Consider the following 21,371-nt stretch of genomic DNA (forward strand, 5'->3'; position numbering starts at 1 on the left):
TCACCTTACCTGCAACTTCCTAGCTGTTAGTGCATCCAAATGTGTCTGTACAATAGCCTCATAATAAGAAAGTAAATTGTCTTCATCAGTATTTGAATATGAACAAGGAAGTTCAATGGTTTGCATATTAGATATTCTGAAATGTCATCGGCTCTGACTGTATAGCAGACTTACAGACAAGAAACTGTCCTTTTTTATTTTATTTTAAAGTTTATTGATAATTACTGCAAAAGCACACATTTACATCATTTGAAGCACAATTTCATTTGAATCTTTACACGCACAATTCTGTTATTATTTCATGAAGCAGAAATAAAGTATGAGTATACATGTGATAACAGTACAGTACAGTACAGTACAATCGGTAGTACAAGTAGGTCAGAAATCATCATTACATTTAAAAATCATTGTGGGGGAAAAAAAACCTTGTGAAATGTAACATATTTAAATTAGTCTTAGGCTGAATTTTGTAATAACCTTTTTAAAGATCACTGTAGTAAATGCATTAGTATGTTACATTTCTATACATGGGTACAGAAGTTATCTGATCAGTCTTCATATGTGAGCAGCATTCTTCACCACTCGCCGAGCTGATGCCCAAACAGCGATTAGACAGCAGGCTACTCCCCTATCTGACTGAAAACAGCTTTTGGATCAGTGTGTTTGGGAGGGAGGGGTGATCAAGACTCCAGAATTCACCAGGATACACAAGCATACACAAGCAAGATTAGTTGTGGAACAAGGCACATGTTATACTTGGTAGAGACGCAGACTTCACTTGCTGACGATGGTAATGACAATGAAGAAATGATGATGGCGATGATGTGGGTCTTTAGCCCATTGGCCTGTTGTTCAGCAGTGTAACAGGATGAAGTCTGGCCTTCATCTCCCGCCTGATTTGACACCAGCTGCATGGGCCACAGAAGAAAGTGTACACGCAGTCGTTGCAGATACTGTCCTGCGAAGAGATCAAAATTTCCCAGAGCTCAACGAAAGTTTACTCATTGATTATTGTTATTATTATTAACAGTTGTCATCTGGCTTCATCAAGGCGGTTAAAACAAGATGGTGTCTAAAACTAATTGACAGCATTTACTATCATGAATTTAATGTTGACTAGCTGGATAGTTATAAAAAATGTATTTACCGTAATGCCATAGCGTCTGCGTGTTGACACCCTCATGGACAGGGTGGCTGGTGGGATGAGGCCGCACATATCCAGCAGAGGGAGGCAGAGGCATTCACCATGGTCTCGAGCTGTGATGCAGGCGAAGCAAGGAAAGCACCACACCGAGAAACAGCCTGGGGACACACACCCACACTTTATAAATGACTGATGTATAATTAACAGCTGCAAGTGATCATTTGAATGTCTTTAAAGCTTAATGCTACATTATGTTCCAGTATGTTCATGTTAATACAACAGTGTGAGGCTGAGTTTTAGAGCTCCCTAAAGCTCTATACAGACTATATTATTTGACTTATCTGGAATACATTATCCAATATATAGGACTGAATGAAATGCTATATATTTTTGATTATCAAGCAGGTACAGTCTAACAAACTTACATTCGTTGACGCTATCACACTCGCAGATGCTGGTGCTCCACTGGTCCGAGGTAGCTGCCGCTACAAGTGGCTTCGGCTGCTGGATGACCATCTTGGTAGCCATACTGAAGACTTTATGACAGGAAAAACACACAAAAAAGACTTAGTGAAATAGACTGTAATTTTTTTCTTGAGTTGAGCATCTGTAAAATGCTTCAGAACTGCATCAACCTTTTTTTTATGATTAAATAAATAATAATTTTAAATAATTCAATAAAATTGCAAAGCCACATTTAATGAAAGAAATGCACTATATACATAAGAAATATTATTATTATTATTATTATTATTATTATTATTAGTAGTAGTAGTAGTAGTAGCAGTAGTAGTAGTAGAAGTATAGAATCTTGCAGAGTAAAAAGAAAATAGTAAAAGCGTTAGGCTTCCTTAAAATAAATTGTAAGCAATTGTTGCAAATTTCAGTAAAAACACACAACGATCTGTTACCCTAATGCGTTTCCCTTACTGCTCAGGTTTACAGCCGTCTGCTGACTTACCTGTGAGATGAATCCCAGGAGAGCACTGAAAGGTGATTGTTGAGTGGGCCACTTTATTTAGGCAAAAAGGGCGGTGGCCAGGAATGCCATGATGCAATTTCCTTTTTCACGCAAAAGGGTCAATACAGATACACGCAGACGTGTGAAATCCCTTGCCACCAGACACGCACGCATACACGTACGCATGTCCTCCAGGATGCTTATCACAGAAAAGATTCTGAGTGACTGGTTCAGCCAGCCAAGTGAACATTAGTGATGTAATTTCTGAGAAAAAATGCCAGATCAATAGATTGAGTAGGTCACAGTGTTCTTACTCTGAAACTCTAACACACTGTGATGCTCTTGCACATCTGCAAGGCACTTTTTCAATAGAGTGCCGGTGTAAAGGTTTGGTTTCAAAGCAGGAAGTCAAAAAAGTATCCAGAATTTCATATTCTGAAATGCATATTCTGGAATTATTTCATTGCTAGTTTTGTTTATGTAGTTTAAAGTAATAGGAAATAATCCCAGGACCCAACTGTATCATAAATAAAATGCATCAGGTGCATCATTTTGTGGAACTTTTTATCACATTGATCAAGCTGAAGAGACACTGATTACATACTTGTAAGAAATACTTGTATGAAAAGTACAGGACATTATGAGGGTAGATCTGTTTCAGTATTATCTTGTTTATTTAGTACATTCTGCAAATATGGTGTGGTATGAGTTTGTGAGTGATGCTAAGATGGTAGTTATTTCAACAAGCACACATTTCCAGGCTTATTACATTTTTAATATAGTGTTTGATTTCACTGGTTCTTTGTTATTCTCAGGAGCACTCACTTCTTAGACCATTTGCTCTTACATTTTTGTGAAATAAAACTATTTTAACTTAAATAACATTTATAAACCAGCCACATACTGTAAACACTTTATATTTGAGTACTTTGACAAACCATGTCATTATTGCTTTTATTTCTGCAGTATCACAAAGTATATTGCAAAATGTCTTTTATGGCTAGATGGCTGTAACTGAGATGTGATGGTTAAAGCACACAGCAGATAACATCATCAGGTTAGAAAGGCATGTAACCTTTATGAGAACACTATGCATGCATGGCCTTCTCTGCCCCTGAAATGCATCAAGAAGGATTTTGTGGTCCTGGACAGAGAGATCCAGAAAGAAGCTCTCTGTCTCTCTCAGTTGATTGTGAGTACTGGGGGCCAAATGCTAAAAAAAAAAGAAAGCTGATAGGCTCAGTATTACCCGAGGCTGTCCATAGCACTGTGTCTCAAACCGCTGATACAGTTATACACAGGATCCAGTTACCGCATACAAGAACAACCGCAGTCTTGCCTCAGGACTGGCTCTGAGTGAAATGAAGGACTGCTGATATTTTTCTTGTAGAGGTTTTATAACATTATGCACTGTTCTAGCAGTTATTGCAACTTTTTTTTTGTGCACCTTTAGACAGATAAAATGAGAACATTCATATATTCTGAATCTTCTGAGCACTTATCTTATGATAATTTATAATTTCATATTGTGAAATAGGGACAGACAAGAAGAGGAATAGTTTCTGACAATATTTTATTTATGTTCGTGTACATATTTTGATACAAATTCAGCAAAGTTTTTTGGATTTGAGAATCAGCACAATTAACAAACATGGTAATTAAGTAAATATTATACAGGCAAGGATATAATATCTCATAATTATAAATACAAAGAGGGGCACTGAACTTTTTACAGAATGCTTTTATTTTCTGAACGTATACGTCTTCATGCATGAGCATTTGACTGACACATATCAGACCTGTGCCCCAAACAGTGAATAAACAAAGGATGCAAAAAAGTGTCTCTGTTGTCACATGGATGATTCTGATAGCATTAAAAATCATCTAATGTAAGAAATGATAGTGATGATGATGATGATGATGATGACAGTGTTATTTCCTTCTCTGGAAGCTTGTGACAGGATGGTGACGGGCCTTCATCTCACGTCTTATCTGGCACCAGGAGCACGGGCCACAGCAGCAGGCGTACACGCAGTCGTTGCATATGGAGTCCTGGTGAAACAGCAAGGCAGGGAGATGAGAAAACTTCAACATTCAAATGCAACATTCACTGAGGTACTTCATTACCTCAGTGGTTCAATTAACTTTTCATTGATATATAATTTCACATATTATTTCACATTACATGCATATTATTATTATTACATTAATAATTAGAATTAATTAATGATTATTTATGATTATTTGGATTAAAGAAGAGTACTGTATCTGATCCTGATACCTTTGGGTATCTCTGTACTCAAAGAGGTAACAACTAGTTGAAAAATAAATCAAACAGTGAAATAATTGCCCGCAGAATGTCTGAAGTATCTTTACCTCGATGCCGTAGGTGAGTCTAGTGGACACTCGCATGGCCATGGCAATGGGTGGGATGAGTCCCCAGCACTCTAGCAGAGGTAGACACAAACACTCGCCGTGGTCCTTGGCAGTGATGCAGTTGAAGCAGGGGTTACACCAGAATGCACAGCAACCTGTACAGACCCAAAACACAGAGCTCTCACTATTTAGCTGATAGTTCTAACTCACATGAATGATCACACAAATTAATTTCATATACTGCATAAAGACAGCGACTCCTAGTTAATTATTTTATATTAATGCTTATTTTATTAAATATTAATCTTAAAGCATATTATTTGATACTTATTTATTCCGTAATTACAGTGAGATGTATATAAATGGAAGATATGTCATTACTGGCATGAGGAGTGTAAATCTAACAGTCAGTAAGAGGTAGAGGTTTACATACTAACATATAAAATTAAAAGCAGAGAAAGAAACAGCTCTTTCACTCACAGTCACAGATGCTGTCGCACTCGCAGATGCCGCTGGACCACTGTTCAACACCTGGAGCGATTACAACCGGCTTGGGCTGATCAATGACCATCCTGGTCGCCATGGTTTAATAACTGTCTAAAATACAAACGTATGATAACACTATGATAACACTGACGGAATATTAATTTATCTGTCAAAAGAAAAAGTTAGTTTTTTTATTTGGTCCTATGGATAAATAATCAAGAAGCTGAAAAAAAATTCTTACATTTAATTATTTAAAGCAATTTGTAGTAATGTCAAATAATTAATTTTACATCAGCGAATTCATAGCAGCAATATGCAATATCTTTATAGAGTCCTACCTTAACGGTGTGGCAAGGTGCAGGAGACAGATCAGGTAGACAAAGATGGAAACAAGTGTCTGGACTCTGAAGAAACAGAATGTGTGGCTTTATATGACAGGCACACATGCACACACGTACACATGCGCAAACTCACGTACGTACATACATGCAGCTTCACCTATTACGAAGTGTGTTTTCACAAGATTATCATCAAAATGTGTCTCTTTCGTCCCGGAGCAGGTTGGATGAGTACATACCCTAACACTTTTATCAGCAGATGTGGAGATGAGTGCATGTTTCTCTGACATGCTGCTTAATTAAACATAATAAGTGTAGCCCAAAGTAATACGTGACTCATGAATTTTGCTAAGTAAGCCAATAAATCAAAAAACCACCAAATATAAGTGACCTGTATAAATAAATGTACATAGGTGAAGCTCACTTTTTGTAAATGTACATGTCTAAAAATGTATTACGACTCTTTATTTAGTTTTGAATGATTGTGGGGAAAGTGTAATAATCACTCTGAAATAGATTTTTAAAAAAATAATTATATTAAAACAATGGTCCTTTCATTTAAAGAGAACTTTGTTTTAGCTTAAAATCACTGATTATTATTTAGTTATTTATCTTATAACATAGTATGCAGTAACCGTCACTAATTATTCAGTAATTACAGTGAAACTAGCAGGAAAGGTGTGTAGATATGTGAGGGAGAAAGGTCTGGACCCACTTTATTTATTTATTTATACTTTATTTATTTATACTATTATTTATATTGTGTAAATGTACCTGTCTAAAAATGTATTACGACTCTTTATTTAGTTTTGAATGATTGTGGGGAAAGTGTAATAATTACTCTGAAATAGATTTTTTTTAAAAAAATAATTATATTAAAACAATGGTCCTTTCATTTAAAGAGAACTTTGTTTTAGCTTAAAATCACTGATTATTATTTAGTTATTTATCTTATAACATAGTATGCAGTAACCGTCACTAATTATTCAGTAATTACAGTGAAACTAGCAGGAAAGGTGTGTAGATATGTGAGGGAGAAAGGTCTGGACCCACTTTATTTATTTATACTTTTTTTTAACCACCACCTCACACAACCTAAGTTCTAACTAATATTTTGGAGTACCAAAAAAGCTAGTCTTGGAGAATAAGTTGAATAACTTCATAATCACGTATTTTCCTTGTAGTGAAGGAGGCTCCACATTCTAGCTACATAAAGTTTGGCATGCTGTAGATAACAGTTGGGTTTGAGTTCAGCTCTGCCTCAGATCACTGCCTCTGTTGGTGAGAGGAGCTGGCTGCGTTCGACCGAGGTGTTAAAGCCAGACAGTTTCTTCCTATAGTGTGCTTCTAAGGCACTATATCACATAAACATATGTCTAGGGGTACAGAATGATATTGAATTGTGATATGAAAATGATCAAATTCAGTTGAATTGTCTGAATTTTCCTTCTTCATGAATAGAAGGTTAAAGTCAGATACATGACCAGAGAAATATAAGTTGTTATTTTACATTTAATATCTATAACCACAAACACTACACATTTAATAGGCTGTTTTCAGTGTAAGACTCTGCATTTTTTATTATAAACATTTGGATATTTGGATCTGCATTTATCTGGATAAACATGACAATGAATATGATTAAGGTCTTAAGGTGTTAATATCAATAAAGTTATTACTACACATTATCACACAAGTCTTTATAAGAGATAATAGATGTGAATGTCTGTAGTGTCGGCTTTATGCTAAACAATATTAGTCCTGGATGAAGAGTTGCTTAAATAGAGTAACTTCACGATCACATATTTTCCAGCACTAAACCACACATTATACTAATTTCAGCATGTGTGGTGAAGGAAGCTCCTCTTAGTGGATATATAAAGTATGGCATGCTGCAGTTAAAACTGGGAGTGTTGGTGAGAGAAAAAAAACAACAGCTTTCAAGTCAGACAATTTCTTCCAATAGTATGCTTCTGTGTAATGCTATGGCATTATCTCATGAGAAAATGAAAGGAATAAACTAAAAGGAATGGAACTTTTTGTGTATGTGCGTATGGGTGCAGAATTATACTGAAGAGTGACATAGAAATGTTCAAAGGAGACAATTTCAGTTGAATTGGCACAAAACTACACTACCCATCAGCCCCAGCACATCACACCTAACTAATCACTCTCTCACCCATGTCTCATTATGACTTGTTACACACATTGATGGATTATTGGACTACTGTCATTTTTGATACTTGACTTTGCACAGATTTTTTAAAGTTCATTACTGGCACTGTCACTTTTTTGTCTGGTAATTATTATTTGGGTTATTATTGCTATGTCTGTATATTTGGTTATTTTGCATTTAGTAGTATCATCTATTGTATTTTTTGTCTTGTGTATAGTCTGTGGAGAAATATTCAAGCAAGAATTTCATTGTACTTTGTCATGGTACTTGGACATATGACAATAAACGTAGTGACTTGTGCCTTGTGGTAGCACCACTATGTAAGTTCTAGTTTTTCAGTGTGTCACCGTCAAGCTTTTGGTTTTTGTGTGTGCCTCATTATTGCTTATAATCTGCATGTTTCATGCTTTGTATCCATACTTCATGTTAATGGTTCTTGTTTTCACTGTTTTGTTTCTTTTGGCCTTATCATCTCCAATAAATGACCTGCACTCGCATCTGCCTCATCTACCAATTCCTGACACCAAAAAAACACTTATCGTATAGTCCATGCTTATCTTATATACTGTATACTCAATAAAGTTGAGTCAGCATTTTTTTTTCACCCATTTTATTTGGGAAACACATAACATGAAATCTAATAAAGATTAAAGATTGTAGCCTAGTGCTACAGTCAGCGACATTATTACTACACATTATCACACACAAAATAAAAGCTATAAGACTTTATTAATGATAACAAAATTCAATTCTATGTATGTATATAGGATTTGTATTTAGGCCAATAAGTCATGTATGATCATTGCTTTTGAAGAATGTACACAAAAGTCACCATGCCAAATCAGTAGTACACTGTAAATTTACTGTAGATTTACTGTATATTGTAGTATTTACAGTACTGTATGAGCAAATGAGCAAATGTACTGAATTATGTGCTATTTTATACTATGCAAGATATTACAGTACTTTGCTGTAAATATGGTTTACTGCAGAATTTACAGTAATTTATAAGCAACTCGAGTTGCCAGTAAATTATTGCAAAATTCACAGCATTTTTTAATTTGTTAATTTATTACTACTTTTTTTTTTTTACAGTGTTACGATTGTTGTTTCAGAACTTAGCATTTTATTTTAATTTACTTAGTTCTTGCCTTGTGGCAGTATTATCTATCTATCTATCTATCTATCTATCCATCACCTCCAAAAAACATGCTGGTAGGTGGACTGGCTACAGTAAATTGCCCCATGTGTGAATAAGTGTGTAAATGTGTGCTTGTATAGTGCCCTCGTATGGACCGGCATCCCAGATTATCCCCGGAGAGAGTAACTATCTATTCGATGCGAGTAACCTTCCAACCCTGAACCCTTGATTTCAACAGCACAAACAGATAGTCAGATTTCCTCCACCACTTTCCCCCCAAATGTGCATTAACATTGCAAGCATAGGAGTCCAAGCTAGGGTTACCTTCTGCAACATTAGAATGCAAACACCTCCCTCTAGTGCTTAGATCAGGTAAAAACAGTACTGAGAAACAGACTACATTTCAGCATATAGAGAGTCATTACCACATTGTAAATGATTATACAGACAGTATCATTGTACTTTACTTTGTTAATGATGTCATATATTCATTAATGATCATGACGATGAGTCTTCATCTTGCTCGAGCGTTAATTACTGTGACTGATTGTTTACGTGCTCTCATCTCTCGTGACATCTGGCACCAAACGCAGGGAAGGCAGAAGAATGAATAGATGCAGTCATTGCATATAGATCCCTAGGGGAGAAAGAGAAAGAGATACAGACAAAGACAGAGAGAAAGAGAGAGACTCATAAATAACATACAAAGTAGTTTAGAAGTTATGAATGCAAACTGAGCCTGGACATGATTATACGTGTCAGACTGGGCAGGTTAATAGAGTGCCACTTTTTGATCTCAGATGACTCTTGGGGATTTACAGCATACAACCACAGACTGAGATATGCTTTTTTAGCATACAGGTGTGACTTATTAAAATCATAAACCTCACCATGATATAGTTTAGGGATAATTGTTAATTGAAACATTAATATATGACAGGAAAACCCTTAAATATAGACACATTTTTAAACAAAAGTGGACACAAATGTATTTATGAGTATACATGTACACAGTAAAGAGTATTTCTCCAAGGATCACACCTGGAGATTTGCAAAATCGGTAGCATTTTGTGGTTAGTCTCCAAATCTACAATGAAACAAACCTCCAGGCCTTTAAAATATTCAGAAGGTGTGCCAAAAGAAAGCCTTTTCTTTCATCTAATAGGTCAAGTAAAAAAAGGTGGCTATATGGCATTTGATTCTCTATATCTCTCTCTTTTAAGACAAAAGCATTTACTGAATGACTCCTGAGTCCAGTAGGTGGCGACAAAAAAATATTTCATCCCTCATTTATTTTGCTCTAACCTGAATGCCATAGCGCTCGCGCATTGATGCCCTCATGGCCAGGGTTATTGGGGGAATCGGGCCATAATCGAGCATTGGTAAACACAAACACTCTCCAAAATTACTCGCCGTATTGCAGGCGAAACAGGGGAAACACCAGAATGCAAAACAACCTGTGAACACAAACAGGGTCAGAGAAATACAGGGAAATTCAGTCATGACCAATGTGGGACTGCTCAAATCATTTGGAGCTGTATAGAGGCTAGTGTGTATGGTATAATATGTATGGTATAATAAGATTATACTATTATATTATCTATAATAAGATAATAAGAATAACCATGGAATTAAACATAATGACTACAAATTATGACATTTACTTAATCAATGGAATATTATGAACATAACTATTGGGTTCATAAAAATTCTGTTCTCAGGGCAGTGAAGGTTCATTCTGACATAAAAGTTGATAATATGGTAAATATTCTGGTCATAAAGGGTCTTTAAGGTGTGCCATGTACAACTGTGCTGAAAAATCCAGCTGGGCCTGACCGCTACTAGCTGTTATAACACAGACTGAGCTGCTCAAGCTGGGAGACTGTACTACTATATATGCACCTTATTTCTTGAATAAGTTGATCAATAACTGTATGAGTTCTTCTGATTACCTTACCCTTGTGTTATTTTCTTAACTCGTCTACAGTGTGGCATTAGTAACTCTAATTCAGAAACTGTTTTCTTTGGGGCAGTTTGACCAGCTCAGAATGTGTTTTGTCAGCAGGTAGCTGAACTGACCAAGCTGGAAAAGCAGGACATTACCAAGTTAGCATTTCACAAAACTGCTGGTCTAACCACACTTGCTTCAAACCATGTCATGTGGTTTGTGATGCTATAGAAATACATAGGACGTCATCCAGATAAACACAGTAGCGGCAGCCATCTTAAAGCTGGAGACTCTTTACTTTCTCTGCACATGTTCTGTGAGTGGTATGTCCACATTCTGTTCAATTTGGATTAGAAATGTTAAAATATGATCTAATCCTTCTGTTTTATGATAGATAGATAGATAGATAGATAGATAGATAGGTCTTGTTTCCCGATAACTATTAATCTCACTTGAGTAATAACCTGCAGTTTTATTTTTAAAAAATGACCTTTCCATTTGTTTCTGAACAGTGTTACTTCCCTTCCTACCTTTTTTGGTGGTCATTGCTAATCTTCACTCATAGCTATCAGATATTACTCAGGGGTTTTCATACTTTAGCACTGTTGTAGGACTGAATGAGGCAAATGTCCTCTTTCTTATACATAAGCTTGAAGACATCCGGGATCGGCTAGTGTTACATTGAATGAACACGGAGAGAGGAAGGTCAGTCATCACAAAGTTGTGCATAAAAGGAGTTTATCTCTGGTATGTGCTCTGACTTCTGTGCTCAACCTCTGGAAAAAATGCAGAGGGTGTTTTTTCCTGATCTAGTGTGCTTCATGCATAGTGTTATGTCACGCATGACTGTCTAGTTTTCAGGTGAACAGGTGTCTAGTCCTGTACCTGTCATACAGGACAAGACAATGCCCCTCCTTTTTTTACTGTAAAATACATTATTACAATGTAAATGAAAAGAAGTTTGCAGACTGACTCACAATCTGCTAGATTGTCACAGCAGTCACAGATTCCTGAGCTCCACTGATTGGAGTGTGTCGTGTTCACCACTACGACAGGCGAAGGTTGCTGCACGACCATCTGTGCCATGATGCCTGTGCACATACACACATAGAGAGTGACATTTTAATCCTGAAGCCTTTCCGTGAGTCTTAATGCAAGACACTACAGGTAATAAAACTGGATAAATTGCATCTATAACATGTCCACTCTTAATCTTTGGTAATAAAAATATCAGAATCAGTAGTAATATGTTTATTTCACTGTTTTTTTGTCCATTCACAACTACTGTATTATCTGAAAGTTAGCAACATTGAAGAAACCTTTAAGCCCCACCCTCTCTGCACAATCATCTCATTTTACAATGTTTACAATGGAGACATTTGCACTGCACTGCCAGTTTAATACCCCTTACTGCACTACCACATCGCACTCTGACATTGTATTCTTTTTCTTTTGTGTGTGTGTGTCTATATATATATATATATATATATATATATATATATATATATATATATATATATATATATATATATATATATAAAAAATATATACACACAGTACTGTGTATATATATATATATATATATATATATATATATGAGTCTTTATAAGTCTTAGGCACCCTATTTTTTTAGTACAAACTTTGTTATAGATTTTTATTTTATGACTTCTACATTATTGATTCAGTACAAAAAACATTTTAGATTTCCAAACATTAGTTTTCCAGCACAAAATTAAATGTTACAGAAAAAGGTTTGAAGAGACACTTTTCAGACAAAAAGCATAATGAAGGCTGCTGGGTTTTGCTGGAAAAATAAGAAGCAAGTGTGAGAGTCAAAGTCTCCAGAAGAACTGTGGCTGCTTCTGCAAGATGCTCAGTAACACTTACAGCTTATTTCCTTATAAAACTGCACACATTGTACCTGAGACTACTATTTTATTTTAAAGCAAAGGGTTTCCACACCCAATTTTGACTTTGTTTCATTTATTACTGTTTACTGCTTTTTATAGTATTTTTTTTAAATGTAGAAACATTTAGTTTCATTATTTTTGAAGGCATGTTTGCTCTACAGCATTTCTTTACATGTGCCTAAGACTTTCACACAGTAGTGTATATATATATATATGTATATATATATATATATGTACTTGTTCACCATGAAGTGAATATTTGCAGTCTAATATCATTCCCAGACTAGATTTTGGAATTTATTAAGTAAGCAGATTTATGTACATTTAATTAGATGAAGCCTCATTGCATAAATAAATGAATTTTGAAGCCTCATTGCGTAAGTAAGTTTTGAAAAAAGTAATTTTTGAATTATCATGATGTACTACCATACTGGTATACTGTCACATGATGACTGTAAGACAGGGCCTTAATTATCCTAAGCTTTATCAGATGCCATCTAACTTTTTACACCACCGTTTATAAACAATTATACATACACATAACAATTTAGCATTATAAAATTATTCATAGTTTATTGACTTGAGTTCTCAGATATATATGCAACTTATAACTACAGATATTAACTAATATTTCTGAAGGTCACCACTTCCTGTATTAAAAGACAAGATAAAAAGAATCACTGATGGGAAAAAAAAATTAGTGTCAAACTTCAATTTTCAAATATTAATATCCCTGAAGCTATGTGTAAATCAGAGAAGACACCCCCAGTGTTATTACACAGACCATTATATAGAAATAAAAGGTTAAACCTTGAACTCTAAAGCATTCTTAGAATGCCCTCTAGGTGAATTCTTAACGGTTGCTTTAACTGTCCAAAGAAGAATATTCTTTTCTAAGAGTAAATTGATTATGAGAACTCATATAGCCACTCACCTGTGTGAAGTGCTGCAGGGTCAGTACGTGAGATGGACGCACTGAGAAACTGACTGCTCTTTGAGACGAGAGCGATGACAAGGTAATGGCTACATTCACGCCTCAGGGTTTGTGCTACTGGTTTAGCTAGTTCGGCGAGTGTGTTATATAAATGTCTAGTGTAAAGCTGTATTTGTTTACTTTTAGTCATTATTTAATAGACGGCACACCTGATGAAAAAATATGTTTCATTCAATCCTGGTTTGGTATGAGTTTAATTTAAGCATGCATAATTAAGGTTCATAACTATTCTTGAAAATGAATTTTCAGGAATTTCAAAAAGATTTTAAGTACAGATTTTTTTTTTTTTGGTTTGCACAGATTATAAGTTCCTGACTAAATAACCTTTTATTTATTTATATTAGTGGCTATAGAACATAATACACAGGACCCATAACCAGCGAGCTCTTATTATTTAGACCACATTGTTATGAATATGTACATAGACCAGGACATTTTGTCCAGTTTTGGTACGCCTGTGCCCAATGTAGCCTCAGATTCCTGTTCTTGGCTGACAGGAGTGGAACCTGATGTGGTCTTCTTGTAGCCCATCTGCTTCAAGGTTCAGTGTGTTCTGAGTTCTGAGATGCTATTCTGCTCACCATGGTTGTAAAGAGCGTTTATTTGATTTAATGTGGACTTCCTGTCAGCTCAAACCAGTCTGGCCATTCTTCTCTGACCTCTCTCATCAATAAGGCGTTTCCATTTGCTGAACCACTGCTCACTGGATGTTTTTAGTTTGTTTGCACCATTCTGTGTAAATTCTAGAGCTGTGAAAATCCCAGGAGATCAGCAGTTTCTGAAAAACTCAAAAAAGCCCATCTAGCACCAACAATATATTTCTGCTCTTGTTTTAATACATTATTGTTTCTAAAGTAACAATTTATTCCACTTGTATGGTGGATGCTCTGCGTAATTTGAGCCTAACAATGAACAGATTTTTAAACAGTTGCTATTTAACCTTGCATGTAAGGTAAAGAGCTTCAGTCAGTGTCAGGGTTTTGAGGTAAAGCTGTTTAAGTTTTCCAACCCGGGGAAAGTCTTCAGGACAGAGAAGTTTGTGCGTTTCAATTTTTATTACAAGCTGCAATTTTTCTTCATTTTAGCCTCAAGAGATAGAGAAAAGAGAGAGAGGCTGGTATAATGAAAGTCATAACAGCAGCTTGTTTCATGGACATTTCACAACATTAAATATAACTATAAACTGATAAAAAAATTACTATGTAGTGATTTCAATAAAGAAAAAGGACCCAGTAACCTTGTAATGTTCAATAAGCAGTACTTAAAGTATGTATAAGAAAATGCTTAAGGGATATTTAGGGAATAACTTCATAAATCTGTTTTGTATCTTTAAAAGCCTTTAAGTCTTTAAATGTTACTGCAATTTATTTTAACATGAAAGCTCACTGGATTTCTGCCAACAAACAAAACTGTATTCAAAGTATTCATACAGATACAACAGATACACAATAGATACAAAGGAAGAGTAAATGGAACAGAAGTAAAAATGAATAGATCAAAAAAATTAAATTATAAATGGCCATAGATATTACACCTGCATATGTGCCCATACCAAAGGTTAACATTGCACATTCACAACTATGCCACACATAGAAAGACAGCATTCTTCAAAATTCAGTAGGGAAGAGTTCACAAAGAGGTTTCATAAGGATAAATTGTGTCATGCAACATTTTTTGGCTGTGACAAACCCCGAGAAAGTGTTTTGTAGTAACAACTTTTCTATTCAGATGAACTGGACAGACCAGGTATCAGTCAACACATTTACAACAACAGACCATCCATTCACCAGCTTCTTAATCTCTGTTATGATGAGTAATCTTTCAGACTGTGGTGTCGTTTAAGAGGTGTGTGTGTGCTTGTGTTCTACACAAGGTGAGCATTAGATAGACGGACCAGTGGCACATGCCATCTTTTAGATGAGGAAGCAGAGCGTGAGGACGACTGGGCGTTGGACAGTGCAGCCGCTCTTCTCTTAATCTCTCGGGAGATCTGACACCAGGACAGAGGATAACAACAGCAGCCGTAGAAACAATCACTGTAAAGACTGCCCTGAAAGAGACAGGAAGAGTCAGAGTAAGACAGAGAAGACGAAGCGGAGAGGGAGTGAGATGGAGTGGGAGGATAAAGACTGGTAAAGGGCAAATGTGGGAGGTCACTGATGGTAAATATGGCTTATATCAAGAAACATAATGCTACCGGTATGTGACACATGTATCCAGTGCCTGAAAGTTTCAGTTTGATTTCATGATTTTTAAAGAGTCTGCACACTAAAACAATCAGACAGTCAGAAGGTGTTGATTTATTTTCTATAAGAGCGGCTGTGACAATAATGTTGGCTGTAATTCCAATCACATTCACAGGAACTTGAACATATAATATAAATATATAACATATAATAACATATAATCACTGATATGGAGAAGCTTTCTGTAAAGAGATGTTTTTTCATGTTTACGGGAATTGGTCTCTGGTGTCAGTGCTTTTTCACAGTCAGCAAATTTTCCTTCATGGGAAGGTCTTCCGGACTGACAAGCTTTGGATTTTTTTTTTTTGTCTTATTAACGTAATTGCTAAGAGAGATAAAAAGCAAGACTGGAGAGGAAAAGATGGTTTATAGCTGCTACAAAATAAATTAGAATGGAAACTAACTTGTCTCACAAAGTTCCACAACTTCAAATGTAACTATAAATGGTTAAAAAGCATGGTGTGTTGTTCTTTAATAAATTAAATTTTGTAATTGTTGGCATATCATTGTGGCATAAGAGGAAGTGTGCTTAAATAATTACCATTAATTATTGTATAAATAGTAAATGTTTAGCAAAATACACAAAGTCTCTATAGAAACAGGACAATTCAGACAAATGTCTTTCATCAGCTGTGCATCAAAGCGCTCATGAGGAGATGAAACAAGTAGATACTCAAAATGCTTGACTATGTTGTCAAAACATGACATTCATTCCATGGGGCTCCAAAGTTCTGAGCATGTAGACGAGTTGCTTTTCCTTATGTTTCCTCAATGACATGCTGACATAACAGCAAATAGCAACGCAAACAGAGATGTCATTGTTATGATGTTATGTCCATTGTTGTTGAAGGATATCTCCACTGGAAAGGAGAAAGCCTTCATTCTGACTTTCAGGCCTACTATTAATATCCTATGCACAGGTCAACTTCTTTATTCTCAGCTAATGAGAGTGAAAATGATGACTTCCTCCAGTGAGGAAACAACGCTTTCTCCTGGCCAGGGTTGCGGTAGATCAAAAGCCTATGCCGGGAACACTGGACGTGAGGTGTGAATACACAATGAAGACTTACTTCAGAAAAGTGAGACTATTTTTATAACTAATGATTTCCCAAAAAGTTATAGCTCATGCCATGACCTGTATTACCATCACTGGGCCTCACTTATCAAGCTGGATATGAATGGATGTATGTGTAAATCACTCATATGGGCATTTACACAAAAAAATGTGGTGTTCTTGAAAATTCCATAAATACAGAAAAACAGTATCTTCATCCATTTTAAGTCAAACAAGGCTAGTTGCTCAATTAAAATGTAATGCTGCTTTATAGATGTGCAGACGGTAGCTGTAAGCCGAGATGGTGCAAATGGCAGAATTGATATTACTGGAATAATTATCACATGATGCCCCTAGGAGGCAACAGATATTTAGAGACCAGTGTAATTTTTTTCAGAGGATGAAAGCAGGCTTAGAAGTCGGTTCTGTTTGCCACGGCATCTGGTCAGTTTTATAAAGCTGTGTCATATTTTGGCCTCCACCGGTATCAGAGAAACTCTGTCGATTAGCAGTAATATTTTTTTACTCAGTTTTTCTGTCAAACCATTTTATTTTGGCCTCACTTATGTTGTGTTGGATGAAAGACACCAAATTAATCAGTCTCCATATAATTTCTCTTCATATTGGGTCTTTTTCAGGTGCTGTGACTCAGCTGGATATGTGGATATATAATATGTTTTTATTCTTGTACACGTGAGTCAAAAGTACTTCAACTTCTGCCTCATAGAAATTCTTATTTTTTGACTGTTTAGTAGCCATTTTGCATTTTCTGTTCTGTGAACTTGGTCTTTTTATGGAGTTTTGTGGGCATCACCAAATACAAATCTGCTGTGATGTGCATGTGCCCAGTAATTTATGTGTGATTGCCATTTATCAACATACACACATGAAGACGAAAAAAATCAGCATTCGTGACATTTTTGTACATCCAGCATAAATTTTTAGCTCAGTTTGGCGTACACAAACATTTACACACAACTTTACTCAAACACTGAAGAATGATGCCCATTGAGAGAACAGATGCACTGAACTCTACACAATACACTTCTAAGACAAAACTCATTTGCTGCTCATTTAACATCCTACTAATAAAACAGTGGCTGAAAATATACTTAAAAACTTAAAAACCCATCACAACGATGCCGAGACAGCTTTCATTTTTAACTTCCACTCGTCTCCAACAGACCTGCCTGTCAAGAGTAATCAGCCTACTGTACTTCTGTATGCAACCATTTAGGATGTTCTGCTTGCAAAGTTATTAATAAAGCTGCTAAAATTACAGGCCCTAAAGGATCAGCTTTTGTACCTCTTCACTCCTAATAAATCACTGCAAGAATTTTTTTTACTGACTTCCTGCAAGAGATCTGCGGTACACTGGAGAAACCAAGAGGAGAGCGGCTCATTGTCATTGTTAGGTCTTTTGTCTGAACATCCTGTTTCTCAAGAACTTTGCTTAACGTTTACCACATCTCTATGGAGTACACAAAATTTCTAGAGAAACAGGATGTTCATCAGCTGACCTTCATCACCTATGCAAGCAATGTGCTTCCAAATATAGCTGTATATATACACCTGCACTTCCTGCCAAATGCCATACATTTATGAAAAAATGAGATATCATCAAGACATAAAGTCATTAGGATTCATGGATGTTCCTTCATTATTACAAGTAACAGATGTTGTCAAGTGTGCATTTCAAGATATTGTTAGTGAAATATTTACCTTTACATCTGTCTCCATCTTTTGTATCCGCTTTTCAGCTTTTAAATCTTTGTGTTCGTAATATTTGTGGCCGCATCTCTTGATCTTTCATCAGGAACTCTTTCCAGTGACATTGCCTGATCTGATCACGTCTGGAGTCTGACAGGATCTTGAGAAAACTCCTACTTCTTTTTATTGGTGGTTTTCATTCATTCATTCATTCATTCATTTGTGATGATTGTGATGAATGGAGCCTATCCCGAGAACACTGGACTTGAGGTGGGAATACACCATGGATGAGACTCCATGCCATTGCAGAGTGCCATGGACACACACATTCACACACTCATTCACACATAGTGGCAACTGAGTGTAGCTAATCATAAAAACTGCAAAAAGCTAAGGATCAAACTGGTGATACCTGAGCTGTGAGCTGCCAACACTACCTGCCTTTGTTTTTTTCCAACCTTTTGTTTTATTGATTTTGATTCAGATTTGCATTAGAATGATGTCTTGTTGCAGTAGGTGGGTGCATTGGAGGTACAAACTTTTGCACTCAGGTGTGTGCTGTAGAGATCAAAGCACTCTGCAGTCCAACACAATATTTACATGTGCAGAATAATCTGATAACCACAAAAACATCTGGGCAAATAATTTATCCTACATGTTTACATGCGCTTAAGTAATGTGATGAAGTGAAACTGCTGATCTACATGAGTCAAGGTTTCTTTCTAAGTACTTTCCTCATGCACCGCTACAGTTCCTTATAACAAACTAATCAACCTGCTAGAGAGGAAGGCCATGCCAAATTAAAACTTCCTACTGTATTTTTTAACATGGAGTTTTAGAGATTGCTTTAGGGGAAAAGTTGGTCTAGCTCCAATGGAAGGTGTAGTGTTAAATTAAGTCTGTTGTGAGCAGGTCTTCTCTTTCTGTTGATGTTTGCACACATGCACATATGCAGAAAAACTAAATAAATATTAGATTAATGGTAGGCTGTACATGAGCCAAATAACATGTTTCTTTATATCTGATAACAGCTTTCATCTGGTATAAAATACATCAGTATGTTGTTTACATGATCACTTGAATAATCGGGTAAATGCTTAAAATCGTACTATGTTTGTGTCATGATTGTAAACTCACTCAGTGTCTTCTATTTCTAGAATTTGCATTAAACTTGTAGTCAACTGCAAATTATTTTATCCAAGTTTTATCCATTTATAAAAATGTTAATATTAAAATGTATCCCAGTTTTTTTGTTATTGTACAGAATATGTTTGAGGTGAACCGTACAGAGTTCCTCCACACTTACTGATGGAGTGTAAAGCTTACCGAGGACAGTGTGTGTAAACCATCTGTAAACCATGGCAGGGTGTGTGTGTGTGCGTGTGTGTGTGTGTGTGTGTGTGTGTGTGTAATTTGGCCCTTGGCTGACTTTATCATCTAACCCCCATCCTACACGTAGCTGCAGCTCATAGTGTTGTTGAATGCTGGGAACCTGTGTTGTTTGGTTGAGGTTAGGGGTGCTTGAGGTGCTCTTATCAGCTTTTAGTCTCTAACCGCCAACATCATACACATTTTTCCCTAGATGATACACTGAGATGAAGATGTTTATCAAAAAGTGTTTTTCAACTGGCATGAAGAGCAAGAGTTTAGAAAAACTCTAGAGAAAAAGTCTAGACTCTAGATCAGGCCTCTAAATAAATGTGTAGGCACCTTCTGGGATGTATATTTCTGGTGAGCATAAATATGTAGATGTATGTTTACATAAGCAGTAATGTATATCAGTTAGTGTGTATGTGTGTTACCTCTATGCCGTAGCGTTCTCTTACTGCAGCACGCATAGCGAGGGATGCTGGAGGTACGCAGCTCACACAGTCCAGCAGAGGCAAACACATACATCCTCCTGCAGCTCTGCTCGTCTTACATGCAAACACAGGCAAACACCAGAGAGCAAAGCAACCTACACATATACACACAATCATGTACACAAGCGCCTACACACAATTATGAGCACATCATCAGTGTAGCTGATTTTGTGAAGGTTTCCTAATTTATATCTATATAAGCCATCGCAGAAGAGGAAGAGTACTCACAGTCGCCCATGTCCCCCCAACATTCACACAGTCCTGTGCTCCACTGACCATCAGAAACTGGACCAGGCTGAGAGCGTACCACTGTCACCTCTACAGGGAGTCTTTCCATGTTCAAATCTAATCCTGAAACACAAATATTCAGCTTCGAATGTCCTGAACACAGTACTCATTATACACCATGCTTCAATATACCATAAGATTGAAACATACCTCTTTTAGTAGAACCTTCACCCTTCTCACAACAGAGTGTGTGATCATGTGATCTATGTATACTATAAACAGTAAACAGATACCTGGCATGATGTGTCAGCTCAGGGTTTAAGCTACTCGCTGAGCAGGTCATTTTAATTTAGGGAATCAACAGGCATTTTCCCCAAAGCTTATACACATATCTATAAAACATAGCAACTAAGTGTACTCAAATGAAATCTGACTATTTAAGACAGTGGTTCTCAAACTAGGGGTCCACTGGGGGGCGCCAAGGGGCCAAAAGTATTCTTTAGTTTTTTATTAAATCAGCTTCTGCTAAATGTTAATAAGAGGTACATGTGTAAAAGTAGGAGATGATATTAAATGTCATTAAAATGAAATGTTTTCCAACCAATCACAATTCACAGCCATTCTGTGTCCACTAAACAAGTTTACTGTAATGTCATCAGAACAGTCACACGGCTCCCAGGATAGCGATAGCTTTAGATCGCTGGGTTAAGAGAAAATGATTACATCACACAAACTAGCTAACAGCATTCATATTTACTTCTCCATTTCTCCGTAGCACAGTGGAAGGAAAAATTGAC

At 36.3% G+C, this 21,371-nt stretch overlaps 4 protein-coding genes across 5 annotated transcripts; all 4 read right to left on the minus strand.

Moving 5' to 3' along the window:
* Nucleotides 1-189: 189 nt before the first annotated feature.
* On the minus strand, nucleotides 190-2,231 carry ponzr4 (plac8 onzin related protein 4). Its single transcript, XM_026936202.3, has 4 exons — nucleotides 2,106-2,231; nucleotides 1,570-1,680; nucleotides 1,148-1,302; nucleotides 190-958 (listed from the first exon to the last, which is right to left on the minus strand). Exons 2-4 carry the CDS (start codon nucleotides 1,670-1,672, stop codon nucleotides 833-835), a joined length of 384 nt encoding a protein of 127 aa, XP_026792003.1. The 5' UTR covers nucleotides 1,673-1,680; nucleotides 2,106-2,231; the 3' UTR covers nucleotides 190-832.
* Nucleotides 2,232-3,661: 1,430 nt separating this feature from the next.
* Nucleotides 3,662-5,430, minus strand: LOC113540514 (cornifelin homolog). 2 transcript variants are annotated; one of them, XM_026937070.3, is made up of 4 exons: nucleotides 5,306-5,430; nucleotides 4,962-5,078; nucleotides 4,482-4,636; nucleotides 3,662-4,157 (listed from the first exon to the last, which is right to left on the minus strand). In XM_026937070.3, exons 2-4 carry the CDS (start codon nucleotides 5,062-5,064, stop codon nucleotides 4,038-4,040), a joined length of 378 nt encoding a protein of 125 aa, XP_026792871.1. In that variant the 5' UTR covers nucleotides 5,065-5,078; nucleotides 5,306-5,430; the 3' UTR covers nucleotides 3,662-4,037. The 2 variants fall into 2 exon arrangements, with proteins under 2 accessions (XP_026792871.1, XP_026792872.1); XM_026937071.3 differs by having other exon boundaries at nucleotides 4,962-5,074; nucleotides 5,306-5,366.
* Nucleotides 5,431-8,063: 2,633 nt separating this feature from the next.
* LOC113539775 (cornifelin homolog B-like) lies at nucleotides 8,064-13,522 on the minus strand. The gene is made up of 4 exons (XM_026935820.3): nucleotides 13,415-13,522; nucleotides 11,548-11,661; nucleotides 9,928-10,079; nucleotides 8,064-9,259 (listed from the first exon to the last, which is right to left on the minus strand). Exons 2-4 carry the CDS (start codon nucleotides 11,654-11,656, stop codon nucleotides 9,137-9,139), a joined length of 384 nt encoding a protein of 127 aa, XP_026791621.1. The 5' UTR covers nucleotides 11,657-11,661; nucleotides 13,415-13,522; the 3' UTR covers nucleotides 8,064-9,136.
* A 997-nt stretch (nucleotides 13,523-14,519) lies between these two features.
* LOC113539774 (cornifelin homolog B) lies at nucleotides 14,520-20,871 on the minus strand. The gene is made up of 3 exons (XM_026935818.3): nucleotides 20,575-20,871; nucleotides 20,287-20,441; nucleotides 14,520-15,524 (listed from the first exon to the last, which is right to left on the minus strand). The coding sequence occupies exons 1-3, from the start codon at nucleotides 20,681-20,683 to the stop codon at nucleotides 15,339-15,341; spliced, it is 450 nt and encodes a 149-aa protein (XP_026791619.2). The 5' UTR covers nucleotides 20,684-20,871; the 3' UTR covers nucleotides 14,520-15,338.
* Between the last annotated feature and the right edge of the window lie 500 nt (nucleotides 20,872-21,371).

Source organism: Pangasianodon hypophthalmus, chromosome 4 (assembly GCF_027358585.1).
Source record: "Pangasianodon hypophthalmus isolate fPanHyp1 chromosome 4, fPanHyp1.pri, whole genome shotgun sequence".
Taxonomy (NCBI): domain Eukaryota; kingdom Metazoa; phylum Chordata; class Actinopteri; order Siluriformes; family Pangasiidae; genus Pangasianodon; species Pangasianodon hypophthalmus.